We start from the raw sequence: 19,476 nt of genomic DNA on the forward strand, positions 1-19,476 counted from the left end.
ATGATAAAGCGCTTTATATCCTCCAATATAAAGCGGATTGTGGTAGGGCTGCTAGGAAATTTAATATAGGGTTTGGGGTTGTAGCCTAGGCCACAGGTCATGCTGAGTAATGGGGGTGTGGTCATGCAAATCCTGGAATGGTAATTGGTGGAGGGGTTCCCCTTTTAAGCTTCTGCCCTCCATTTTAGAATTCACTTTTGCCTTGGCATTTGAATCCCCTCCCACCTGTCCCCTTTTTCTTTGCAGGTTAGCCTGACATTGCTATTGCCTTCGGGGCCGCCTGTATTCAGGGGGCAGTAGGAATTTTTCCAATTGGCTGATTGGCTTTGCCTCTTGGTTTTCGCCTACTGCTTAGCAAATTGTCACAACTTGTTAGGTTGGCGGTTAGGCTTTTGGTTGGTTAATCGGTTGGAAGAGGGGTGTGGCATCCAGATGCCTACCCCCCACACACACTTTAGCTCCATATAGAAGTATTCCGTTAAAGGAATCCCGGGGCTTACGCTCTTGTCCTTACCATCCCGCCATTGGCGGGGATGGTGGGCCCAATTATAAGAGTACGAGCCTTGGGGAACATTCTTGGTAAAAGAGAGGAGGGAATGCCTGGGCTCAGCCACCTCCTCTCCCAGGGATGTTCACTTGACGTCCCTTCAGGAAGTCGGAGCAGGTACTGTCCAAGCGGACAGTGGTGAGTCCTGTCCCATGGGGACAGCTGAAGTGAGTCCTGCCCCAAGTGGGCAGATGATGTGAGTCCTGTCCAAAGGGGACAGATGATTGAGTCCTGTCCCAAGTGGACAGATGAGTTGAGTCCTGTCCTCAGTGGACAGATGGTGATAGTCCTTCTTAAGGAAGGACGAGTGGATAACCAAAAGCCTAAGCCAACACTCGGATTAAATTTGTGTATTAAATAAAGTTGTGGCCTAAATTAATTGCCAAAAACCAAACCATAATTCTTGTGTCAGTTGTGAGTTATTTAAGGTAATTTCTGGTAAGCCTCAACACACAAGTAAACTGGTGTAAAAATAAAGGCAGTCGAATGGCAAGTAAAATGAGTAAGAGTGTCTTAGTAACCGTAGCTCAGAATGGCAGCTGTGTTGTGTCCCCCTCCCATTATAATTTTGTGATTCTCTCCTCCTCAACCTCAACCCAAATGGCTAACTCTGCCTCCTTTTCACCAGCTGCATAGGACAGTTGGGCCAAAAGCTGCACAGGAATTTGTATCCTTCTTTGGTTGTGTGTTTGTGTGTGACCCCTTTTCAGAAAGAAGAGGAAGTGGCTACCTTTGGATGACATATTCTGATTATACAAGATTGTAATAAGAGCAAGAAGAGACAGAGGATATGGTGTATGTATAGAAGCAATAGGAGCAAGTGTATCTGTGGATGAACAGCCTGAAATTTAAGGAATATGGTTACTTACCAGCTGCCCATTCCTAGAGAAGTTGATAAGGAAATATGAGGGTTACTACTAAGGGATGTGGGTGGTGCTGTGGTCTAAACCACTGAGACTCTTGGAAGGTCGCTGGTTCAAATCCCTGCAATGGAGTGAGCTCCTGTTGCTCTGTCCCAGCTCCTGCCAACCTAGCAGTTTGAAAGCACACCAGTGCAAGTAGATAAATAGGTACCGCTGTGATGGGAAGGTAAACTGCGTTTCCGTGCACTCTGGTTTCAGTCGCAGTGTCCCATTGTGCCAGAAGTGCTTTAGTCATGCTGGTCACATAACCCAAAAAGCTGTCTGTGGACAAACACCGGCTCCCTCGGCCTAAAGTGAGATGAGCGCCATAGCCCCATAGTCGTCTTTGACTGGACTTAGCCATCCAGGGGTCCTTTATCTATTTAACTTTACTATTATAGGTGTGCCATCTAGGGAGAGAGAGGGGAGCCAAAAAAATTTGCAGAAGGGACTGATTAAGTTGCCTCAGCCACTTTGGGCAGCTTTCAACATATGTGAAAAACATAATAAAATGTTAAACGTTAAAAAAACCCCTTCCCTTCCCATTGCCTTCGAATGGTTACTTATCTCCTTGGCTCGAGGGTCGCAAAACTCCATACCCTCCAACATTTCTCTGATGAAAATAGGGGCGTCCTAAGGAAAAGCGGGACATTCCAGGATCAAATGAGAAACTGGAATGGCTTCTGTAAATCTGGGACGACACTTGGAGGGTCCGATATACTAGGGACATAGGAAGCTATGTTAGAGTAGGTTAAATAATTTGCTCATTTAGCCCAGTATTGTGCTCTCTGGCTGGCATCAGCATTAAAGAACTCAGGCATTAGATTTGTTCTGCGACCTTGTCCTTTTAATTGAAGATGCCAGGAATTGAACCGGGATCCTTCTGCAAACAAACGTAAGCTTTACTAGTCTCTGGGTGGCTCCTGGCCCCATGAGTGATTCAAATGAAGAAGTAGCCCAAAGGATTAAAACATGGACTTCACATAATAATCTTAACTGTTGCACAGCTATTATGTATTCAAGGGGTAGAGATTAAAAAAAGGAAATGTTTCTCCCTACGTTTTCACTCTGATCTGTCGGTTTACATCAAAGCCAGTGTTTCAAAACTCCTTAAAATATTCCTCTTAACTCTAGGATATAGATAAATGAGACAGAATTTGGAAACCTGAAAGTAAGGAGGAAGAAACCCCGGATAACTACATTAGACAAGGAGAAGTGATTCTTGTCTCCTTATCCTACCATTTTCGGTTCATCTGTTTCAGTATGTAAAGCCTGACTCTTTTAAATAGGAGCTCGTTTTTATACATCAGAACCATTCTGCTAGGAAAATGTTATGACACAACATAAAGCATATGCTTTCAGAAACGAGTACGTCGAGTACTGTGCTTGCAAAAACACACGGAAATGTTATTTGCTAGCAAGAAAAAAAGGAACGATTTTCCATCTGTTATAGAGAAGATCATCGCTTTGGTATGTAAGCAAGTTACTTCATTTCTCAAATTTATTCATAAAGCTTATTCGTAAATCTGGCAACATAAACAACCTACAAACCCTTCCAACTCATGGAGCAGACTCCCCCCCAAATTAAAAATGTCGCCTGTTTGATGTTTTCCATACAATTCCCATATGGAAAGGCTGGAGGTACATCTGGACGTTGAAAGAAAGCCTTTAAATCCCTTTTTATGGTTGCAGGGGGTGGGGGATGTAAGGAATTATTACTGCTGATCTCAGAACATGAATAAACATCACCTGTACTGGTGAACCACGCAGTGCATCAGAGTGTAATTGATCACAAACCTTTAAGGAAAATAGTATTCTGTGCTTTGCAAGAGTTGGCCATAAATCGCACACCCCTCACAGCTGAGAAGCAGACAGCCTGACACTGCCTCCAGGCTGAACAGCATTCACACATTTATGTAATCCTTCCCATCCACTCAGATCAATGTGTGCATGTTATAGTGCAGGCATAGGCAACCTTTGGCTCTCCAGATGTTTTGGAACTACAACTCCCATGATCCCTGACCACCGGCCCTGTTAGCTAGGGATCATGGGAGTTGTAGTTCCAAAACATCTGGAGAGCCAAGGTTGCCTATGCCTGTTATAGTGTCTTGTCACTACAGTGGTACCTCGGTTTATGAACACAATTGGTTCCGGAAGTCTGTTCATAAACTGAAGCGTTCATAAACTGAAGCAAACTTTCCCATTGAAAGAAATGGAAAGTGGATTAATCCGTTCCAGACAGGTCCGCGGAGTACTCAACCTGAAGCGTACTTAACCCGAAGCATGGGTGTAATTGGTTCCGGAAGTCTGTTCATAAACTGAAGCGTTCATAAACTGAAGCAAACTTTCCCATTGAAAGTAATGGAAAGTGAATTAACCCGTTCCAGATGGGTCCACGGCATTCGTAAACCAAAAATTCATAAACCGAGGTGTTCATAAACAGAGGTTCCACTGTATTAGAGGTTGATGGGAACACACTGGCAGGGCCTTTTGTGTTGTGGTGCCAAGACTTTGAAACTTCCTGTCCCAGGAGATCAGATTGGCTCCTTCCTTCAAGCCCTTTAGATGCCAGACTAAATGCACATTTAAGGCACATTAGTTAGGGTTGCGATATTTTAAAAAGTGGAAACCCAAACGCAAAGTTGTTGAGCTTTCTTTGCAAAATCAAAAAATAATAAAGTTTTTCAGCTATGTTTTTTTTGGGGGGGGGGATTCACCAAAAAATCAACACTTCCGACATGGGTTGCCATACGTCCAGATTTTCTTGGACATTTTTCATAATTTCAGGAAATTCCATCCGGATGATATTTACAACAGACAAATCTCGGATACCTCCAGGAAAATCCAGACTTATGGCAGCCCTACATTAGTTCTCTCAGAAAATCCCGAGAACAGCAGTTTTGTTTTAAGGGTGCTGGGAATTATACCTCTGTGAGGTGGAATAACAGTTCTCAGGATTTGGGGGTGGGTGAAACGGAGAGTCATTTGTTGGATGAGCTTCAAATGTATGGAACCTAACCCAAGGCTTATGTACATATTAGCAACTTAAAATGCAGCAACGCCATTCCTGCCCCCCACTCCCACTGTGTTTCAAATCACATTTTTACAATGCTGTACACACCAGGGTGGCACTGTGGTCTAAACCACAGAGCCTAGGGCTTGCCAATCAGAAGGTCGGCGGTTCGAATCCCTGCGACGGGGTGAGCTCCCTTTGCTCGGTCCCTGCTCCTGCCAACCTAGCATTTTGAAAGCACATCAAGAGCAAGTCGATAAATAGGTACCGCTACAGCAGGAAGGTAAACGGTGTTTTCGTGCGCTGCTCTGGTTCGCCAGAAGCGGCTTAGTCATGCTGGCCACATGACCCGGAAGCTGTCTGCAGACAAATGCCGGCTCCCTCAGCCTATAGAGCGAGATGAGCGCCGCAACCCCAGAGTCAGGCACGACTGGACCTGATGGTCAGGGGTCCCTTTACCTTTACACACCAGGGAGGGGACAGGGATGTCTTCTTCAAGTTTGTTTCTCTGTGCTGCAACCCCACCCCACCCCTGAATTCTGACTCAGCAAAGCTGTCATCTGCACATGTGCAGTGGCTGTCTCTAAGGTACACACCTCAGCTTAACCGTGACTTGTGTTTTCAAATCAGATGGAAGCTGGTTTGAATGTAAACAAATAAAACAGAAGTGTTTCCCATGATGAATATGGATTGCGGCTAACGTTAGGTGTGCCTGGCTTCAAACATCAGTAGTGGGAGCACGATGGAGCTGGATTAAATAGTAATGCATGCACTTATGCAAATTCCAAACTGCCTTTTGCACTGTGACTGAGATGAAAGAAAATGGCAAATAAAATAAAAATAGTATGCAGTAACCCTAGACCACAATCTGTTTCAACTTGGGAACCCTCTGAATAATAAACTGTAGAATATATGGTCATTGAACTCTCCTCTCCCTCATGATCTGATCATGTTACAGTTGGGAAAATACTACAAGTCTTCTCACCTGGATTGGGGATTTCATGTCCACTCAGTTTCCTGTCTTCAAGGACTGTAACTCTATAATGGTGCTGTGCAAGGATGTGCCGGTATAACAGGAGGTCTTGTTCACTGCCGGAAGACGGGATGTACAGTATTACTGCCCTTGTCTGACTTCCAAAGAATTTAAAAATGGAGTCCTCCATCTAAAACAAGAAACAAGATAAAAGGGGTATTCGTAAGCTATATAAGGCAACACACAGGACCGTGAAATGCTTTCGCATGGAAAATAGTATATGTTTTTCCTGGGAGCGGTTTCAGACAACCATATTATTTATGCAATAATTACAATAGTAATGTAGTCGTGTGACATTTGAATATCTAGTTACATTCTGACTCACTAGGGGACAGTCATTTTTTACTTCCTAGGAGTATCCCTCAGTGGAAAGAAAATTCCCACCTAGTAAGATAATCCCCGTAGGAACTGAATCCACCTTGACTAAATAGTTTTGGAACTGCATTTACCCCCAGAAGTGCAACAAGGGACACAGAACGCAGGTTCTCCTTGTAGTTCCCAGGACAAACCCAAAATTAGGAGATGGTTCATGCAGAGTTTCATTTTTTATATGCTGGCTCCTTTATACATGAACTAGTGTATTTCAGCCCGTTCAATAATGGGCACTAGAACATCTCCGAACCCTGGGACCTGTCCTTGCTGTCAGCGGCAGGGGGACAGGAACGGAGGAGAAGAAAGCGCTGCTTTCTCCTCCTCCGTTCCTCTCCCCAAGCCGCAGACAGGAAGGAGGCATCCCGGGGTTCGGAGAAGCGCTTGCGCAGCGCTTCTCCGAACCCCGGGACCTGTCCTTGCTGGACGCACACACGTGTGCGCTCCCCCCCCGCCAACGCTCAGTCCAGCCAGGAGCGGCGGTTGGCAGCCGCAGGGAAACGGTAGGTGGGGGGGGGAGAGCGTGTGTGTGTGTGCGTCCAGTCTCTGCTGTCCAATCCCTGTGTCCCTGGGGCCCATGCGCAGTAACCCAGGGACACACGGGAAATGTGGACGCAGGGACACTTGGACTTTATTATATAGGATTGTTCTTCTGACTTGTTCTCTACAGACAAGAAATTCCACACACTGCCCCCTAAAATCTGCCTTTGAAAACAAGTAAAACAGGTACCATACAGGTGTGCCTGGAGAGAATATTTCATAACTTGGGTGCCACCACAAAAAGGTTGTATATTTGGCTGCACCAGAGGGATGAAAAAGACCAGAGTCCACTTGGGAGGAACCAGTTGTTCAGATACAGTGGTCCCAAACTCTTTTTATATACAGTGGTACCTTGGTTCTCAAATTTAATCCGTTCTGGGAGTCTGTTCGACTCCCGAAACCATTCGAAAAACCAAGGAGCTTCCTGTACTCAAGTGGAAGCTGCGTCGGATGTTTGGCTTCTGAAAAACATTCACAAACCAGAACACTAACTTCCAGGTTTGCAGCGTTCAGAAGCTGATTTGTTTGGGAGCCAAGCCGTTTGACTACCAAGGTACCACTGTACATTGAAAACTGCCCAGTGTGGCTAGGGCAACCCAATCAGATGAGTGGGATATAAATAATAAATTTATTATTATGGAATAGGATGTCCCTATTCCATATGGTGGCGCTGTGGTCTAAACCACAGAGCCTAGGGCTTGCCGATCAGAAGGTCGGTGGTTCGAATCCCCGCGACGGAGTGAGCTCCCGTTGCTCGGTCCCAGCTCCTGCCAACCTAGCAGTTCAAAAGCACGTCAAAGTGCAAGTAGATAAATAGGTGCCGCTCCGGCGGGAAGGTAAACGGCATTTCTCTATGCTGCTCTGGTTTGCCAGAAGCGACTTAGTCATGCTGGCCACAGGACCCGGAAGCTGTCTGGGGACAAATGCTGGCTCCCCCGGCCAGTAAAGCGAGATGAGCGCCGCAACTCCGGAGTTGTTTGTGACTGGACTTAACAGTCAGGGGTCCCTTTACCTTTACTTTATTGTCATCGGAGAAATGTTGGAGAATATGGGAAACTGACTAATTTTTAAGACTAATGGCATCAATCTGGCCGCTAGATTCTGAAATTTCTCAGAAGACTTTTAAACGCAGCCCCCTATGCAAAATGTTTCATATCTACTTGTTGTTAGAGCATGCATAGTAACTGTGGCAAGGCTATCTGGTAACCACTTGATGGATCTAAAATACAAGTTTCAAGTTCCTGTTGGAGCATGAATGTAATTGTGCAGAAGCTTTAATTTGGAATTTTGCTTGTGTGTACTAATAATCTGAACACCCACCATACAAAAATAAAACTGGAAAGTTAAAGGGTTGCCAGATAAGCTTCATATTTGCTAAACTGATGCCAAGGAGTGTTTACAAGAGACATTATGCAAACACGGAATTGTGGGTCTTTGAGTGTTGGCTATGTTGTTGTTGTTTAGTCGTTTAGTCGTGTCCGACTCTTCGTGACCCCATGGACCATAGCACGCCAGGCACTCCTGTCTTGCACTGCCTCCCGCAATTTGGTCAAACTCATGTTCGTAGCTTCGAGAACACTGTCCAACCATCTTGTCCTCTGTCGTCCCCTTCTCCTAGTGCCCTCAATCTTTCCCAACATCAGGGTCTTTTCCAAGGATTCTTCTCTTCTCATGAGGTGGCCAAAGTATTGGAGCCTCAGCTTCACGATCTGTCCTTCCAGGGAGCACTCAGGGCTGATTTCCTTCAGAATGGATAGGTTTGATCTTCTTGCAGTCCATGGGACTCTCAAGAGTCTCCTCCAGCACCATAATTCAAAAGCATCAATTCTTCGGCGATCAGCCTTCTTTATGGTCCAGCTCTCACTTCCATACATTACTACTGGGAAAACCATAGCTTTAACTATATGGACCTTTGTCGGCAAGGTGATGTCTCTGCTTTTTAAGATGCTGTCTAGGTTTGTCATTGCTTTTCTCCCAAGAAGCAGGCGTCTTTTAATTTCGTGACTGCTGTCACCATCTGCAGTGATCAAGGAGCCCAAGAAAGTAAAATCTCTCACTGCCTCCATTTCTTCCCCTTCTATTTGCCAGGAGGTGATGGGACCAGTTGGCTATATGTTTCACTATAAATGAGTGTCAGTCAAAATGCTTCCAGTTGTTGAGGTGCCTGATAGCCAGCTATAAAGTGACGCTCACAGCCATATTTTCCCAGTCGCAGGAAGCAGTTTTATGTTACACTTGGCTCAAGTATGAAATTCTTCGCGGGGGGCAAACACATAACTGTGTTAAGCTCTTTGATGAACGACTAACACGTCTCTGTTTTTAATATCGAGTATACCTCTTTCCCTGACTACAATCGGTACAGTTGATGCTAGTTGCACTATTCCATTCACATATTATGAAATATGTTGAACAAAAGGGTTAGGCAAGAAGTTTCGAAATATTCCAGGCAGAAAATGCATTGTGCTCATAAGCAAAAGAAACCAGGAGTAAAGAGGAAGTTATGATTTCAACGGTGTTGTGTTACACACTCTTGTAATTCATCCTCGGACAGCTAAGGTTATATTTATAACCTATTTATTCAACAGTGAGAGATTAAGTATTCCTGCATTGCAGGGGGTTGGACTAGATGACCATTGGCACCCTTCCAACTCTAAGATTCTATGATTCGAAGGACAATTTTACCTCAAAACACCCCTTCATCCCTTTTTACCCCTTTCTGCTATCTTCTTCTGATATTTCCTTCCGCATTATATTCTTATTCTCAGGGCTATTAAAGCCTCCTATTGCTTCATATGTCTGGCTCCCCATTTTCTTCTGAATATATTTTAAAGAGTGTTTTTTACTGGGATTATGCAAAACCAACTGGAGAAATTCTGTCATGAAGTGGAAGTAGGGTGGGGGGAATTAAGATTTGTTCGCAAGCAGTGGCATTTCATGGAAAATTCAGCTTCTGGTTTGAATTGAACTGAAGGCACCAGACAATTATGCAGATGATATTTCACACAATTACACTGCACCTTGGGTTTTGTAGTCTTTAGAACAGGGGATTCCCTCTATTGCTGTGGACTTGAAGGCTACAACTGACAGCCAAACTACATGTGGCAAAGATTACAGCTGAATGCACCACCAATCTCTTGAAACTTTTGCAGATAGCAGCTGCAAAGGATCCTGATTTATATTTTGGTCAGAGCTCATGTGTGCTTTTTCATAGTAGGGGGGGCTTTTGGGTGGTCGCATGCAGCCCCCCGGATCCCAGTGTGGCTCCTGGTAGTTCGGGCTGGCTTCATCCTCCCCAGGCGGGACACCTGGAGGTCTCCGCCTACCTCAGCCAATCGCCCAATCCCGCCTGGGGAGGCGTTGCCAGGGGATTGGCCAGGTAAGGGGAGGGACCGTGCTGCCCACACAACAGGTGAATCTTACCTGCAAAGCGTCAGTTGGCTCCAGAACTTATCCCACCCTCCCCTCCCTCAGTTAAGTCTTCTTCTGCAGGTTAACCTCTTCTCCACAGGTACGCGGGCGCTGCTACGTGATGGTCGCTGTTGAAGGGCCGGAAAGGAATTTTCTTGCATTGGCAGGTTTTGCTTTTCCCGTAGCAAAACGTCACAACTTTGGTGGTTTCAGGCCTTGGGCGGAATCCTTTAGTCTATCTTCCTAAATGGGGGGGGGCCTGAAGTGGTGACCCACACCTGCTTTGCGACGGTGATCTCAGGGTTCCCCATTAAAGGGGTCTTGAGGGGAGGCACTGGCCATACGCCAAGAGGTTGTCATTGCTCTCCCCCTCCAACAGCGGCGAAACAGGGGACGGGCTCTCTGCTTGAACATATGTTCTCCAGAGCCAGCCCAACCCCCATACATTCTGGATGACCCTGATGTCCCCCAGATCCCCAGCTGGGGACTGGGAAGGATAAACGCCCAATGCCTGAGCCAAGGTCTCCCTACATCTGAATCTTAATAAAGTTGTGGCCAATTTTAATCGCATAACACGTTGTCTTGAGTCATTATTCCGCTCGGGGGTCACCTGGGGTTGGGGGGACTCCGCCTGTCCACGCAAACGACAGCTTTCAGTAAGCGAGCGGTTTTACAATGCTATTTCACTGTAATAGAAAGTAAATGTTAAGCCACATTCCACTTTAAGCAGAATTTGGCAGTGACCCAAGTTTTTTTTAATAACATAAAGTCCTACGCCAATAGAGTCTAACATACCTATGAGTCATGTTCTCATCTACGCTAGGCCCCAGTGGAATCTGGAAGTTCAGGGGAGAATGTCTGCTTGAGTTTACCATCTGTGTGCCAGGTAAGGACAGTCAGCAAAGGAACACAGTGGGACAATTTTAGAGCCTAACCCACAGCTGTGGAATTCCTTTCTCCTGGAAAACTTGCCAAAATCCAGCTAACTTTCACAACTTTTACAAAACCTTTTCATCTGGACTAGAATTTGAAAGTTTTTAGGCAAACCAAATATTAGTACACAGTCTGTTGGTTGGTCTTAACTGTGATTTAAGTTCTAGCCAAACAGTGCAATGCATCAAGAACTGTCGCTTAAACTGAACCCCCAAGCTCTCCAAATCCTTGATTCCAGAAACACATTTTTTGCCACTGCAGAAATGCCTGCTGACTGTCTCCGCATGCATCCTGGTTCACACGGTCATCTCCTCCACATGATCTTTTACATAAGAAAATAAATAAATAAAAAGACAGTCCCAGTGTGTCATGGGACTCTTCTGCCATGACTCTTTTGCTTGCAACAACAACAACAACAACAACAACAACAAGCAAAAGCAACAAGTTGTTGCTTTTCCAACACTTTGGGCAGTTCTGCATCCCTCCCACTTAGACCTCCTCCTCAGAGTCTATTGCGTACTGTCTAGTGTTGCCATATTTCAAACGACAAAAATCTGGACAGAAAAGTTGTTGAGCTTTTTTTTCTTTTTTTGCAAAAAAATCGCCCCAAAAAAGGTTTACAATGCAATTTTGGAGCTATTTATACCCTGGGCAGCTTCCAACAAAATATTAAAATACAATAATTCACTATTGACATGGGCTGGATTTTTCCTAGCAATTTTTATTTTTGCTGATTTTGGCCAGACACTGCTTTATTCTGGATATGTCCGGTAAATTCCAGATGTATGGCAACCCTAGTCCTGTTTATTGAGGCCTTCTGGTGGAAGCAACCTCACAAAGAGAGACAATTGCAGACCTGCCCGCAGTGCTCCCTTCCTGGAAGGCAAAACCAAGGCAACAACAGATGCAAGCAAAACAGGCAGGGCAACTTTTAGGGATTTAAAATTGGCCACAACTTTTATTGATTACCGATGTAGGTAGACTTTGGCTCAGGCACTGGGTGTTTATCAATTATCAGCATCCGAATGGAGGGCTTACGTTTAAGAAGAATCATGCCTGGGGTGGAGGGCCACACAAGATGCAGATCTACTAAGCTGGCTCTCCATAGAGGGAAGCTCTATGGCTTCTACACAGAGACTTCCACTGAGACCGCTCTCATAGGTAAGGTAAAAAAGGTAAAGGACCCTATGGGGTTGTGATGCTCATCTCGCTTTCAGGCTGAGGGAGTCGGCATTAGTCCACAGACAGCTTTCCGAGTCATGTGGCCAGCATGACTAAACCGCTTCTGGCACAACGGAACACTGTGACGGAAACCAGAACGCATGGAAATGCCGTTTTCCTTCCTGGTGCAGTGTTACCTATTTATCTACTTGCACTGGTGGGCTTTCAAACTGCTAGGCTGGCAGAAGCTGGGACAGAGCAACGGGAGCTCACCCTGTCACACAGATTCGAACAGCCGACCTTCCGATCAGCAAGTCCAAGAGGCTCAGTGGTTTAGACCACAGCGCCACCCACGTACCCTGGCAGGGGTTGATGGGAGTTTTAGTCCAACAACACCATCCTCTGGTTAAATGAACATGTAATATAAATATTCTTCCACAAGGATGACATAAATGTTTTACAACTTTTCTCTACAGGAAGAAAGCAAAATTACGTGTACATGTGTGTGTGTGTGTGTGTGTGTGTGTGTGTGTGTGTGAGAGAGAGAGAGAGAGAGAGAGAGAGAGAGAGAGAGAGAGAGAGAGAGAGAGAGGGAAAATTCAAGAATTCTAAATGTTTTAGTCAAGCCTACCACCACTAAAGGTCCAGTAGAAACGATGGCCTTTTCATTTTTGTGCTTTTAATTAGCAAATCACACTTTGACAGTATATATACTTAGAAATAAAATGGCCTGACTGGAACATAGCCAAACCAAGCAGTAATTTTCCTCCACAGGCAGCGATAACAGTTAAAAATAGTTCCTAAAAACATTGCACAAGTCAGTTTTGGGAAACAGGATAATAGATCATCTAGCCTCCCATTTCCAAAGCGTCTAGACAGAAAGCTTTTGTACTGGATTGTTCTGATTCTGGAAGGAGTTGACCCAAACACTTTCTTCATAAACTCTTGGTTTAAATGCAGGTGCTTTGAAATCTTTCCTTGGCCTCTCGTTTAACAGACCACAAATTGTAAAACAGGGTCTACTTCTAGACATTAATGTTTCCTACTGCAAAAACACACATGTAGCACTAAGAGAATAAAGATGTTCTAACTGGACAATGAAGAATTTGGCTTCTTTAGTGGAAACTTTCCTTTCCCTTTGAAATCCAGGATCCCTAGTTTGCTCTAACAGGGCTGGACTAAGCATATTGTTAAGCTTTCCGTTTAGCCACTGCATCCGCTGGGTAGAAACCTGAGGTTTGGCTTGGCAAACCCGAGTTCAAATTCCATTGATTGTTTCAAGAATGTGTTCTGCACAGGACCTATACTGAAGGCAATAGATTCATACCGGTATTAAATAGTAGCAGGATTTGTATTTCTGTTATACCGAGATCCATCCGCACAATACATGTAAAGCAATATCATGCCACTTTAAACAGCCACAGCTTCTCCCAAAAAATCCTGGAAATTGTAGCCTCTTAAGCTGCAGAGAATTGTTAGAATATCCCTATTTCCCCCTCCAAGTGTCCCTATTTTCCAGGGACAGTCCCGGATTTACAGAAGCTGTCCCGGTTTCTAATTTGAGAATGTCCCACTTTTCTTTAGAACATCTCTATTTTCATTGGAAATTTTACTTTCTTGGGCTCCTTGATCACTGCGGATGGTGACAGCAGTCATGAAATTAAAAGACGCCTGCTTCTTGGGAGAAAAGCAATGACAAACCTAGACAGCATCTTAAAAAGCAGAGACATCACCTTGCCTACAAAGGTCCGTATAGTTAAAGCTATGATTTTCCCAGTAGTGATGTATGGAAGTGAGAGCTGGACCATAAAGAAGGCTGATCGCCGAAGAATTGATGCTTTTGAATTATGGTGCTGGAGGAGACTCTTGAGAGTCCCATGGACTGCAAGAAGATCAAACCTATCCATTCTGAAGGAAATCAGCCCTGAATGCTCACTGGAAGGACAGATCGTGAAGCTGAGGCTCCAATACTTTGGCCACCTCATGAGAAGAGAAGAATCCTTGGAAAAGACCCTGATGTTGGGAAAGATGGAGGGCACTAGGAGAAGGGGACGTCAGAGGACAAGATGGTTGGACAGTGTTCTCGAAGCTACGAACATGAGTTTGACCAAACTGCGGGAGGCAGTGCAAGACAGGAGTGCCTGGCGTGCTATGGTCCATGGGGTCACGAAGAGTCAGACACGACTAAACGACTAAACAACAAATTTTCATCGGAGCAATGTTCGAATTATGAGACCCCAAGCCAAGAACATAAATAACTACGCAACCTTCAGAAGACATCTGAAGGCAGCCCTGTATAGGGAAGTTTTTTTTAATGTTTTATTTTTTTTATTATGCTTTTGTATATGTCAGAAGCTGCCCAGTCAGATTGGTGGAGTATAAATAAAAAAATCATCATCGACATCATTACGGAATAGGACGTCCCTATTTTAATCGGAGAAATGTTGGAGGGTAACTCCCCGTCTTTCCTGAGAAGAGGGACTGAGGGGAATAGGGGTCTCCTAACAATTCTCAGCATCCTCAACAAAGCACAGTTCCCAATATTATATTGGATGAGCTAGGGGTGCCAACTTGAAAAAAACATTGGGGGACCAGGTAAGCTCTTTTCTGTATAACTGATCACACACATCATTTGAATGGCAGTGCCCATCAATTTCAAATATTTTATTGGGTGGGGTGGGGGGACAAAGGGACCTCGACCCCTGGGATTTGGTTCCTGTAGGGGGAGCCATGACTAAATAGTGGCATGATGCTGCTTTAAATGCATAGTTCTGCTAAGGCAAGGAACTTAGCAAGATGGCTTCTACCAAGTGAGGCCATCATTCTATCTAGCTTAGTACTGTTGAGACTTTCAGCAGTTCTTCTGAGTCTCAATCAGGGTATGCCAGGGATAAACCTGGAATGTTTTCCATGTAAAATACGTTATCTATCACTGACTCACGGCCTTTACTTTCTGACCAACAACATATAAAGTTTCTTCCCCCTTCTTTTGAGATATATTTTAAAGACCTGAACTGTGTTTTGGTTAAAAAGCAGCCTGTCAAACTTCATGTTTCCCCTTTTCTGAATCTGTTAACCATTTTGTACACAAAACATCACCATCACTATTGATTCTATTTAAATTACTGTCAGTTGAGCCTGTCATGATTCACAGTGCTTTGGAAGCGATGTTCCAATTTATGCAGAACTTTGCCAATCTTGCTTTTTCAGCCCCGCTTCTACATAAAAAAAAAAATGTACCGGTGCTTCAGGCTGAGTCTTGGCATGAAAAGATTCAGTAACAACAGATGAAAAGAGCCTGGTCAAATAATTTATGCTTTTTATACTCCTCTAACTAGTGTGGGTGGGTGGTTTTACTTTTCCAAAAGTAGCCTCATTTGGTGCACTCAAGAACAATTTTGAAACAGATGTGCTGGCGGGGGTATATTTATCTAGTTATAAATGTCAAGGAAATAACCATCAGATTAGTTGCACGTGCAGAGTTATAGAATCTAGTAATGATCAAACAGAGGCAGACATATAGGTGCATCTATGGAAAAGTATAAAACAGCTGCAGTTGTTATCTCTGACATAAAATGTCTGCTTAAATAGAAGAGACGCTTGGCAGCTACCTCAAGAATATGTCTCCCAAGGACATAGCTGCTGTGTTTCTGTGTTTTCTCACCTCTGTTGTAGGACCCCTGGATGGTTAAGTCCAGTAAAAGGTGACTATGGGGTTGTGGCGGTCATCTCACTTTCAGGCTGAGGGAGCCAGCATTTGTCCACAGACAGCTTTCCAGGTCATGTGGCCAGCATGACTAAACCACTTCTGGCACAACGGGACACTGTGACAGAAACCAGAGCGCACGGAAACGGCGTTTACCTTCTCGCTACAGTGGTACCGATCTATCTACTTGCACTGGCGTGCTTTCGAACTGCTAGGTTGGCAGGAGCTCGGACAGAGCAATGGGAGCTCACTCTGTTGTGGAGATTCGAACTGCCGAACTTTCGATCGGCAAGCCCAAGAGGCTCAGTGGTTTAGACCACAGCGCCACCTGCATCGTGTTGTAGCGACTGCTGGCTCTCGCTCACATCCAACCTTGCCACAGTTAAATGCAGCATTACTGCTTCTCTGCTCCCCATTGTAAAAGTGCAGGATTGTACATCTGCAATGGTCCTGCAAGAAGGATTGCGATTGGGGAAGTGTGATGCAAACCAAAGAGCACAGATGTGATGTGATGCAGTTAAGTCAATGGCCCTTCCTAAGCAGCTGGGTTATGTAAGCCACTTTCTTATTTCAAATGTGGGTGGGTTGAATGAATCCAAGCAGACGAGGCCAGCTTCATGGGGGTTCCTGCTCCAGTGTGGATTCCTCCCCCCCCCCCCTTGGTGGATTGTGTTTCTAATCAAAGTCAGACATAGATGAGGCAGGATTACTAAAATTACATTTTATGCCAAGAGAGTTCTAAAGAATGAGCTCTGCTCCTCCCCTTCTAGCTTTCAGAATGTTAGCCCTAAAAAAATAAAGTAAAATAAATCTTCTTTTTTGGGGACAGCAATTATGTACTCTATGAACAAGTTCCTGAGCCTATTTCGTATTTAAACAGAAATTGCATCGAAATTATGCAAGCTAAAGAGAGCACCAGAGGCCAGCAAAAGGCCTTGCATTAGAAAATAAGATGAAAAGACAAAGTGCTTTCCCCACTGGATATTATTATTATTATTATTATTATTATTATTATTATTATTATTCGAATTTATATGCTGCCTGCTGCCCTATATACCCTGTCTCAGGGCAGTATACAGAAGAAAATCAAAATATAAAACCACAAAATATATCATCAAATAAATACAACAACTCAATACCCCCACACACAAAAACACATTTTTAAAAGGGCATAGGTTGTCAATCAAATCAACCAAAGGTCTGGTTAAAAAGGAACATTTTTGCCTGGTGCCCAAAAGTGTATAATGAAGGAGCCAGGCGAACTTCCCTGGGGAGAGCATTCCACAGATGGGGAGCCACTGCAGAGAAGGCCCCGTTCTCGTGTTGCCACCCTCCAGACCTCTCAAGGAGGAGGCACATGAAGAAGGGCCTCAGATGATGATCTCAGGGTCTGGGTAGGTTCATATGGAAAGAGGCAGTCCTTGAGGTATTGCGGACCTGAGCCGTTTAATCATCTATCTAATCTATCTATCTATCTATCTATCTATCTATCTATCTATCTATCTATCATCTATCTATCATCTATCTATCATCTATCTATCATCTCCTGGATATCTGTGCTGGTAGGTTTGCATCACACTTACCCAGAAACCAACAGAAGTCGTTTGCCACATAGTTTCTACCACAGATTATATGAAGTGGCGTGTAAACACTGAGCATCCATCCACATTTTGTATTGACTGAAATAAAGCACGTTCGTAACCAGCAAAGCTGGACAATGGTATAAGCCACCCACGCCCGCTGCGAACCACCCAGGCATTTGTCAACGGCAAGCGAATTTCTGGAAAGCAAGTTAAATTTATTGGGACCACCAGGCATACCATGGAGCTATAGTGAAACCTTGGCATCTGGTTTTCAGGGGTGCCAAGAGATGGCTGGAAGTTGGCTAAAAGCCACTTGGCCCAATGGAAAGAGATCTACTCAAGTAGCACCCGGGTCAACTTCAGTATTATTGTGCTATAAATCAGCTGCCAAGAACACCATAGAATCATAGGACATAGAATCATAGAATCACAGAGTTGGAAGAGGCCACAAGGGCCATCCAGTCCAACCCCCTGCCAAGCAGGAAACACCATCAAAGCATTATTGACATATGCCTGTCAAGCCTCTGCTTAAAGACCTCCAAAGAAGGAGACGCCACCACACTTCTTGGCAGCAAATTCCACTGTCGAACAGCTCTTACTGTCAGGAAGTTCTTCCTAATGTTTAGGAAGAACACCCAATGCATTTTTTAGGGAAATGTTTAGGGAAGCTTTTAATGTTTGATGGATTTCTGTATTTTAGAATTTCTGTTTTTTTGGAAGCCGCCCAGAGTGGCTGGGGGAACCCGGCCAGATGGGCGGGGTATAAATAATAAATTATTATTATTATTATTATTATTATTATTATTATTATTATTATTATTTTCTGAAACACGCTTCTTTGTATTATCATATGGAGCTCCGCCAGTTGTCCACACCCCTCCAGCATGCTTTATTGGGGTATGGTTTATTTAGGGCTGCTATATGTCCAGGACGTTACCGGGATTTCAAAGGCAGAACTGACACCCACGGAGAATTTCTGAAAGGTGGCGCTTTGCCCTGGATCTTAGGCAAGTCAATTGCAAAATTGCATTTTTGATGCCTTAAAAAAAAAGCTCAGCAACTTCTGGGTTTTCCTTAAAAAAAATGTGAGTTCCTCCTAAAAACAGCTCAACAACTTTTGGGGGGGTTCCTGGTTTTTACTTTTTGAAATATGGCAAGCCTAGAATGCTTGGGTGCTTCCTACATTGCTAGAAAGAAACTAATTTCCTCCATCTTTCTTTTTCCCTTCTCTGGAGGCTATTTAAACATTTGTTGGCTTTTTATATCACTAGTATTTTCGTTCAGGAAGGAGGAGGATTTGAACTGCGATGGCTGGAATGCTACTCTGCTTCTCATTGTTTGCTATCTAAATATAGGGCAGGCCCCTAAATCAGGGAGATATGTTTTGACCGTTGGCATCGTAGCACACAAGAGTGGGCTGAACGGCTCATGTGGTTAGTCGACAGAACTTTGCGTGTTGGGTGGAAAGATAGTCCTAATCACAAACTCCTTTTGCTTAATAATTTGACATATGTATTCCAAAAGGAAGATGTGGACCATTGTTCATGTACGAATTGTTCCATGCAGATTATAAATTGAGTGGTACTGGGTTTAATGCTTGGATGGAAAGGTTATGGAAAACAGATCTGAAATTTGCGGCATGTTGTACGCTGAAATAAAATTTTATGAAAATGATGTACCGGTGGTATTGGACTCCTAGTAAGTCAGCAAAAATGTATAGAATAAGTACAAATACCTGATGGAAATGTAAAGAGAAAGAAGTTTTTTTATCATATGTGGTGGTCGTGTAAAGCAGGCACCAGCAAACTCGGCCCTCCAGCTGTTTTAGGACTACAATTCTCATCATCCCTGACCACTGGTCCTGTTAGCTAGGGATGATGGGAGTTGTGGTCCCAAAACAGCTGGAGGGCCGAGTTTGGGGATGCCTGGTGTAAAGCTTTCTGGGAGATGATATATAATGAAATGAAAAAAAAAACTTTTGTTAAAAAACAGGAAGCTTTTTTATTAGAAATTATAGATACTAACATTCCAAAGGAGCAGAAAAGAGGAGTCGTATATAAATTTAATAGACTTAAAAAATACATATAAATGTAGTAAATTAAATTTCCAACCTCTCTCCTCCCTTAGTTGCCTTGTGGTCAAGCTCTGCTTCGAAGACCCAAACTCCCTCCCAGAAGGCAAATATAAATAAATTTGCCATGAGAACTGCATAGATTTCGTCCAACTTTTAAAACATTAAGACCGGCAAATCTTCTGAATGCTCAGAACTTGCACAGCTACA

At 44.1% G+C, this 19,476-nt stretch overlaps 1 protein-coding gene across 4 annotated transcripts in view; it reads right to left on the bottom strand.

The window, feature by feature from the left end:
- Positions 1 to 19,476, bottom strand: part of CPED1 (cadherin like and PC-esterase domain containing 1) — a 116,164-nt gene that overhangs the window by 89,620 nt on the left and 7,068 nt on the right. For all 4 annotated transcript variants that reach the window (XM_035127144.3, XM_035127142.3, XM_088652073.1 and 1 more), the window contains one exon: positions 5,448 to 5,625. In XM_035127144.3, the coding sequence (XP_034983035.3) occupies positions 5,448 to 5,625 (178 nt within the window). The remainder of the gene's footprint in view (positions 1 to 5,447; positions 5,626 to 19,476) is intronic.

The sequence above is a fragment of the Zootoca vivipara genome, chromosome 9 (assembly GCF_965207765.1).
Source record: "Zootoca vivipara chromosome 9, rZooViv2.hap1.1, whole genome shotgun sequence".
In the NCBI taxonomy this organism is placed as follows: domain Eukaryota; kingdom Metazoa; phylum Chordata; class Lepidosauria; order Squamata; family Lacertidae; genus Zootoca; species Zootoca vivipara.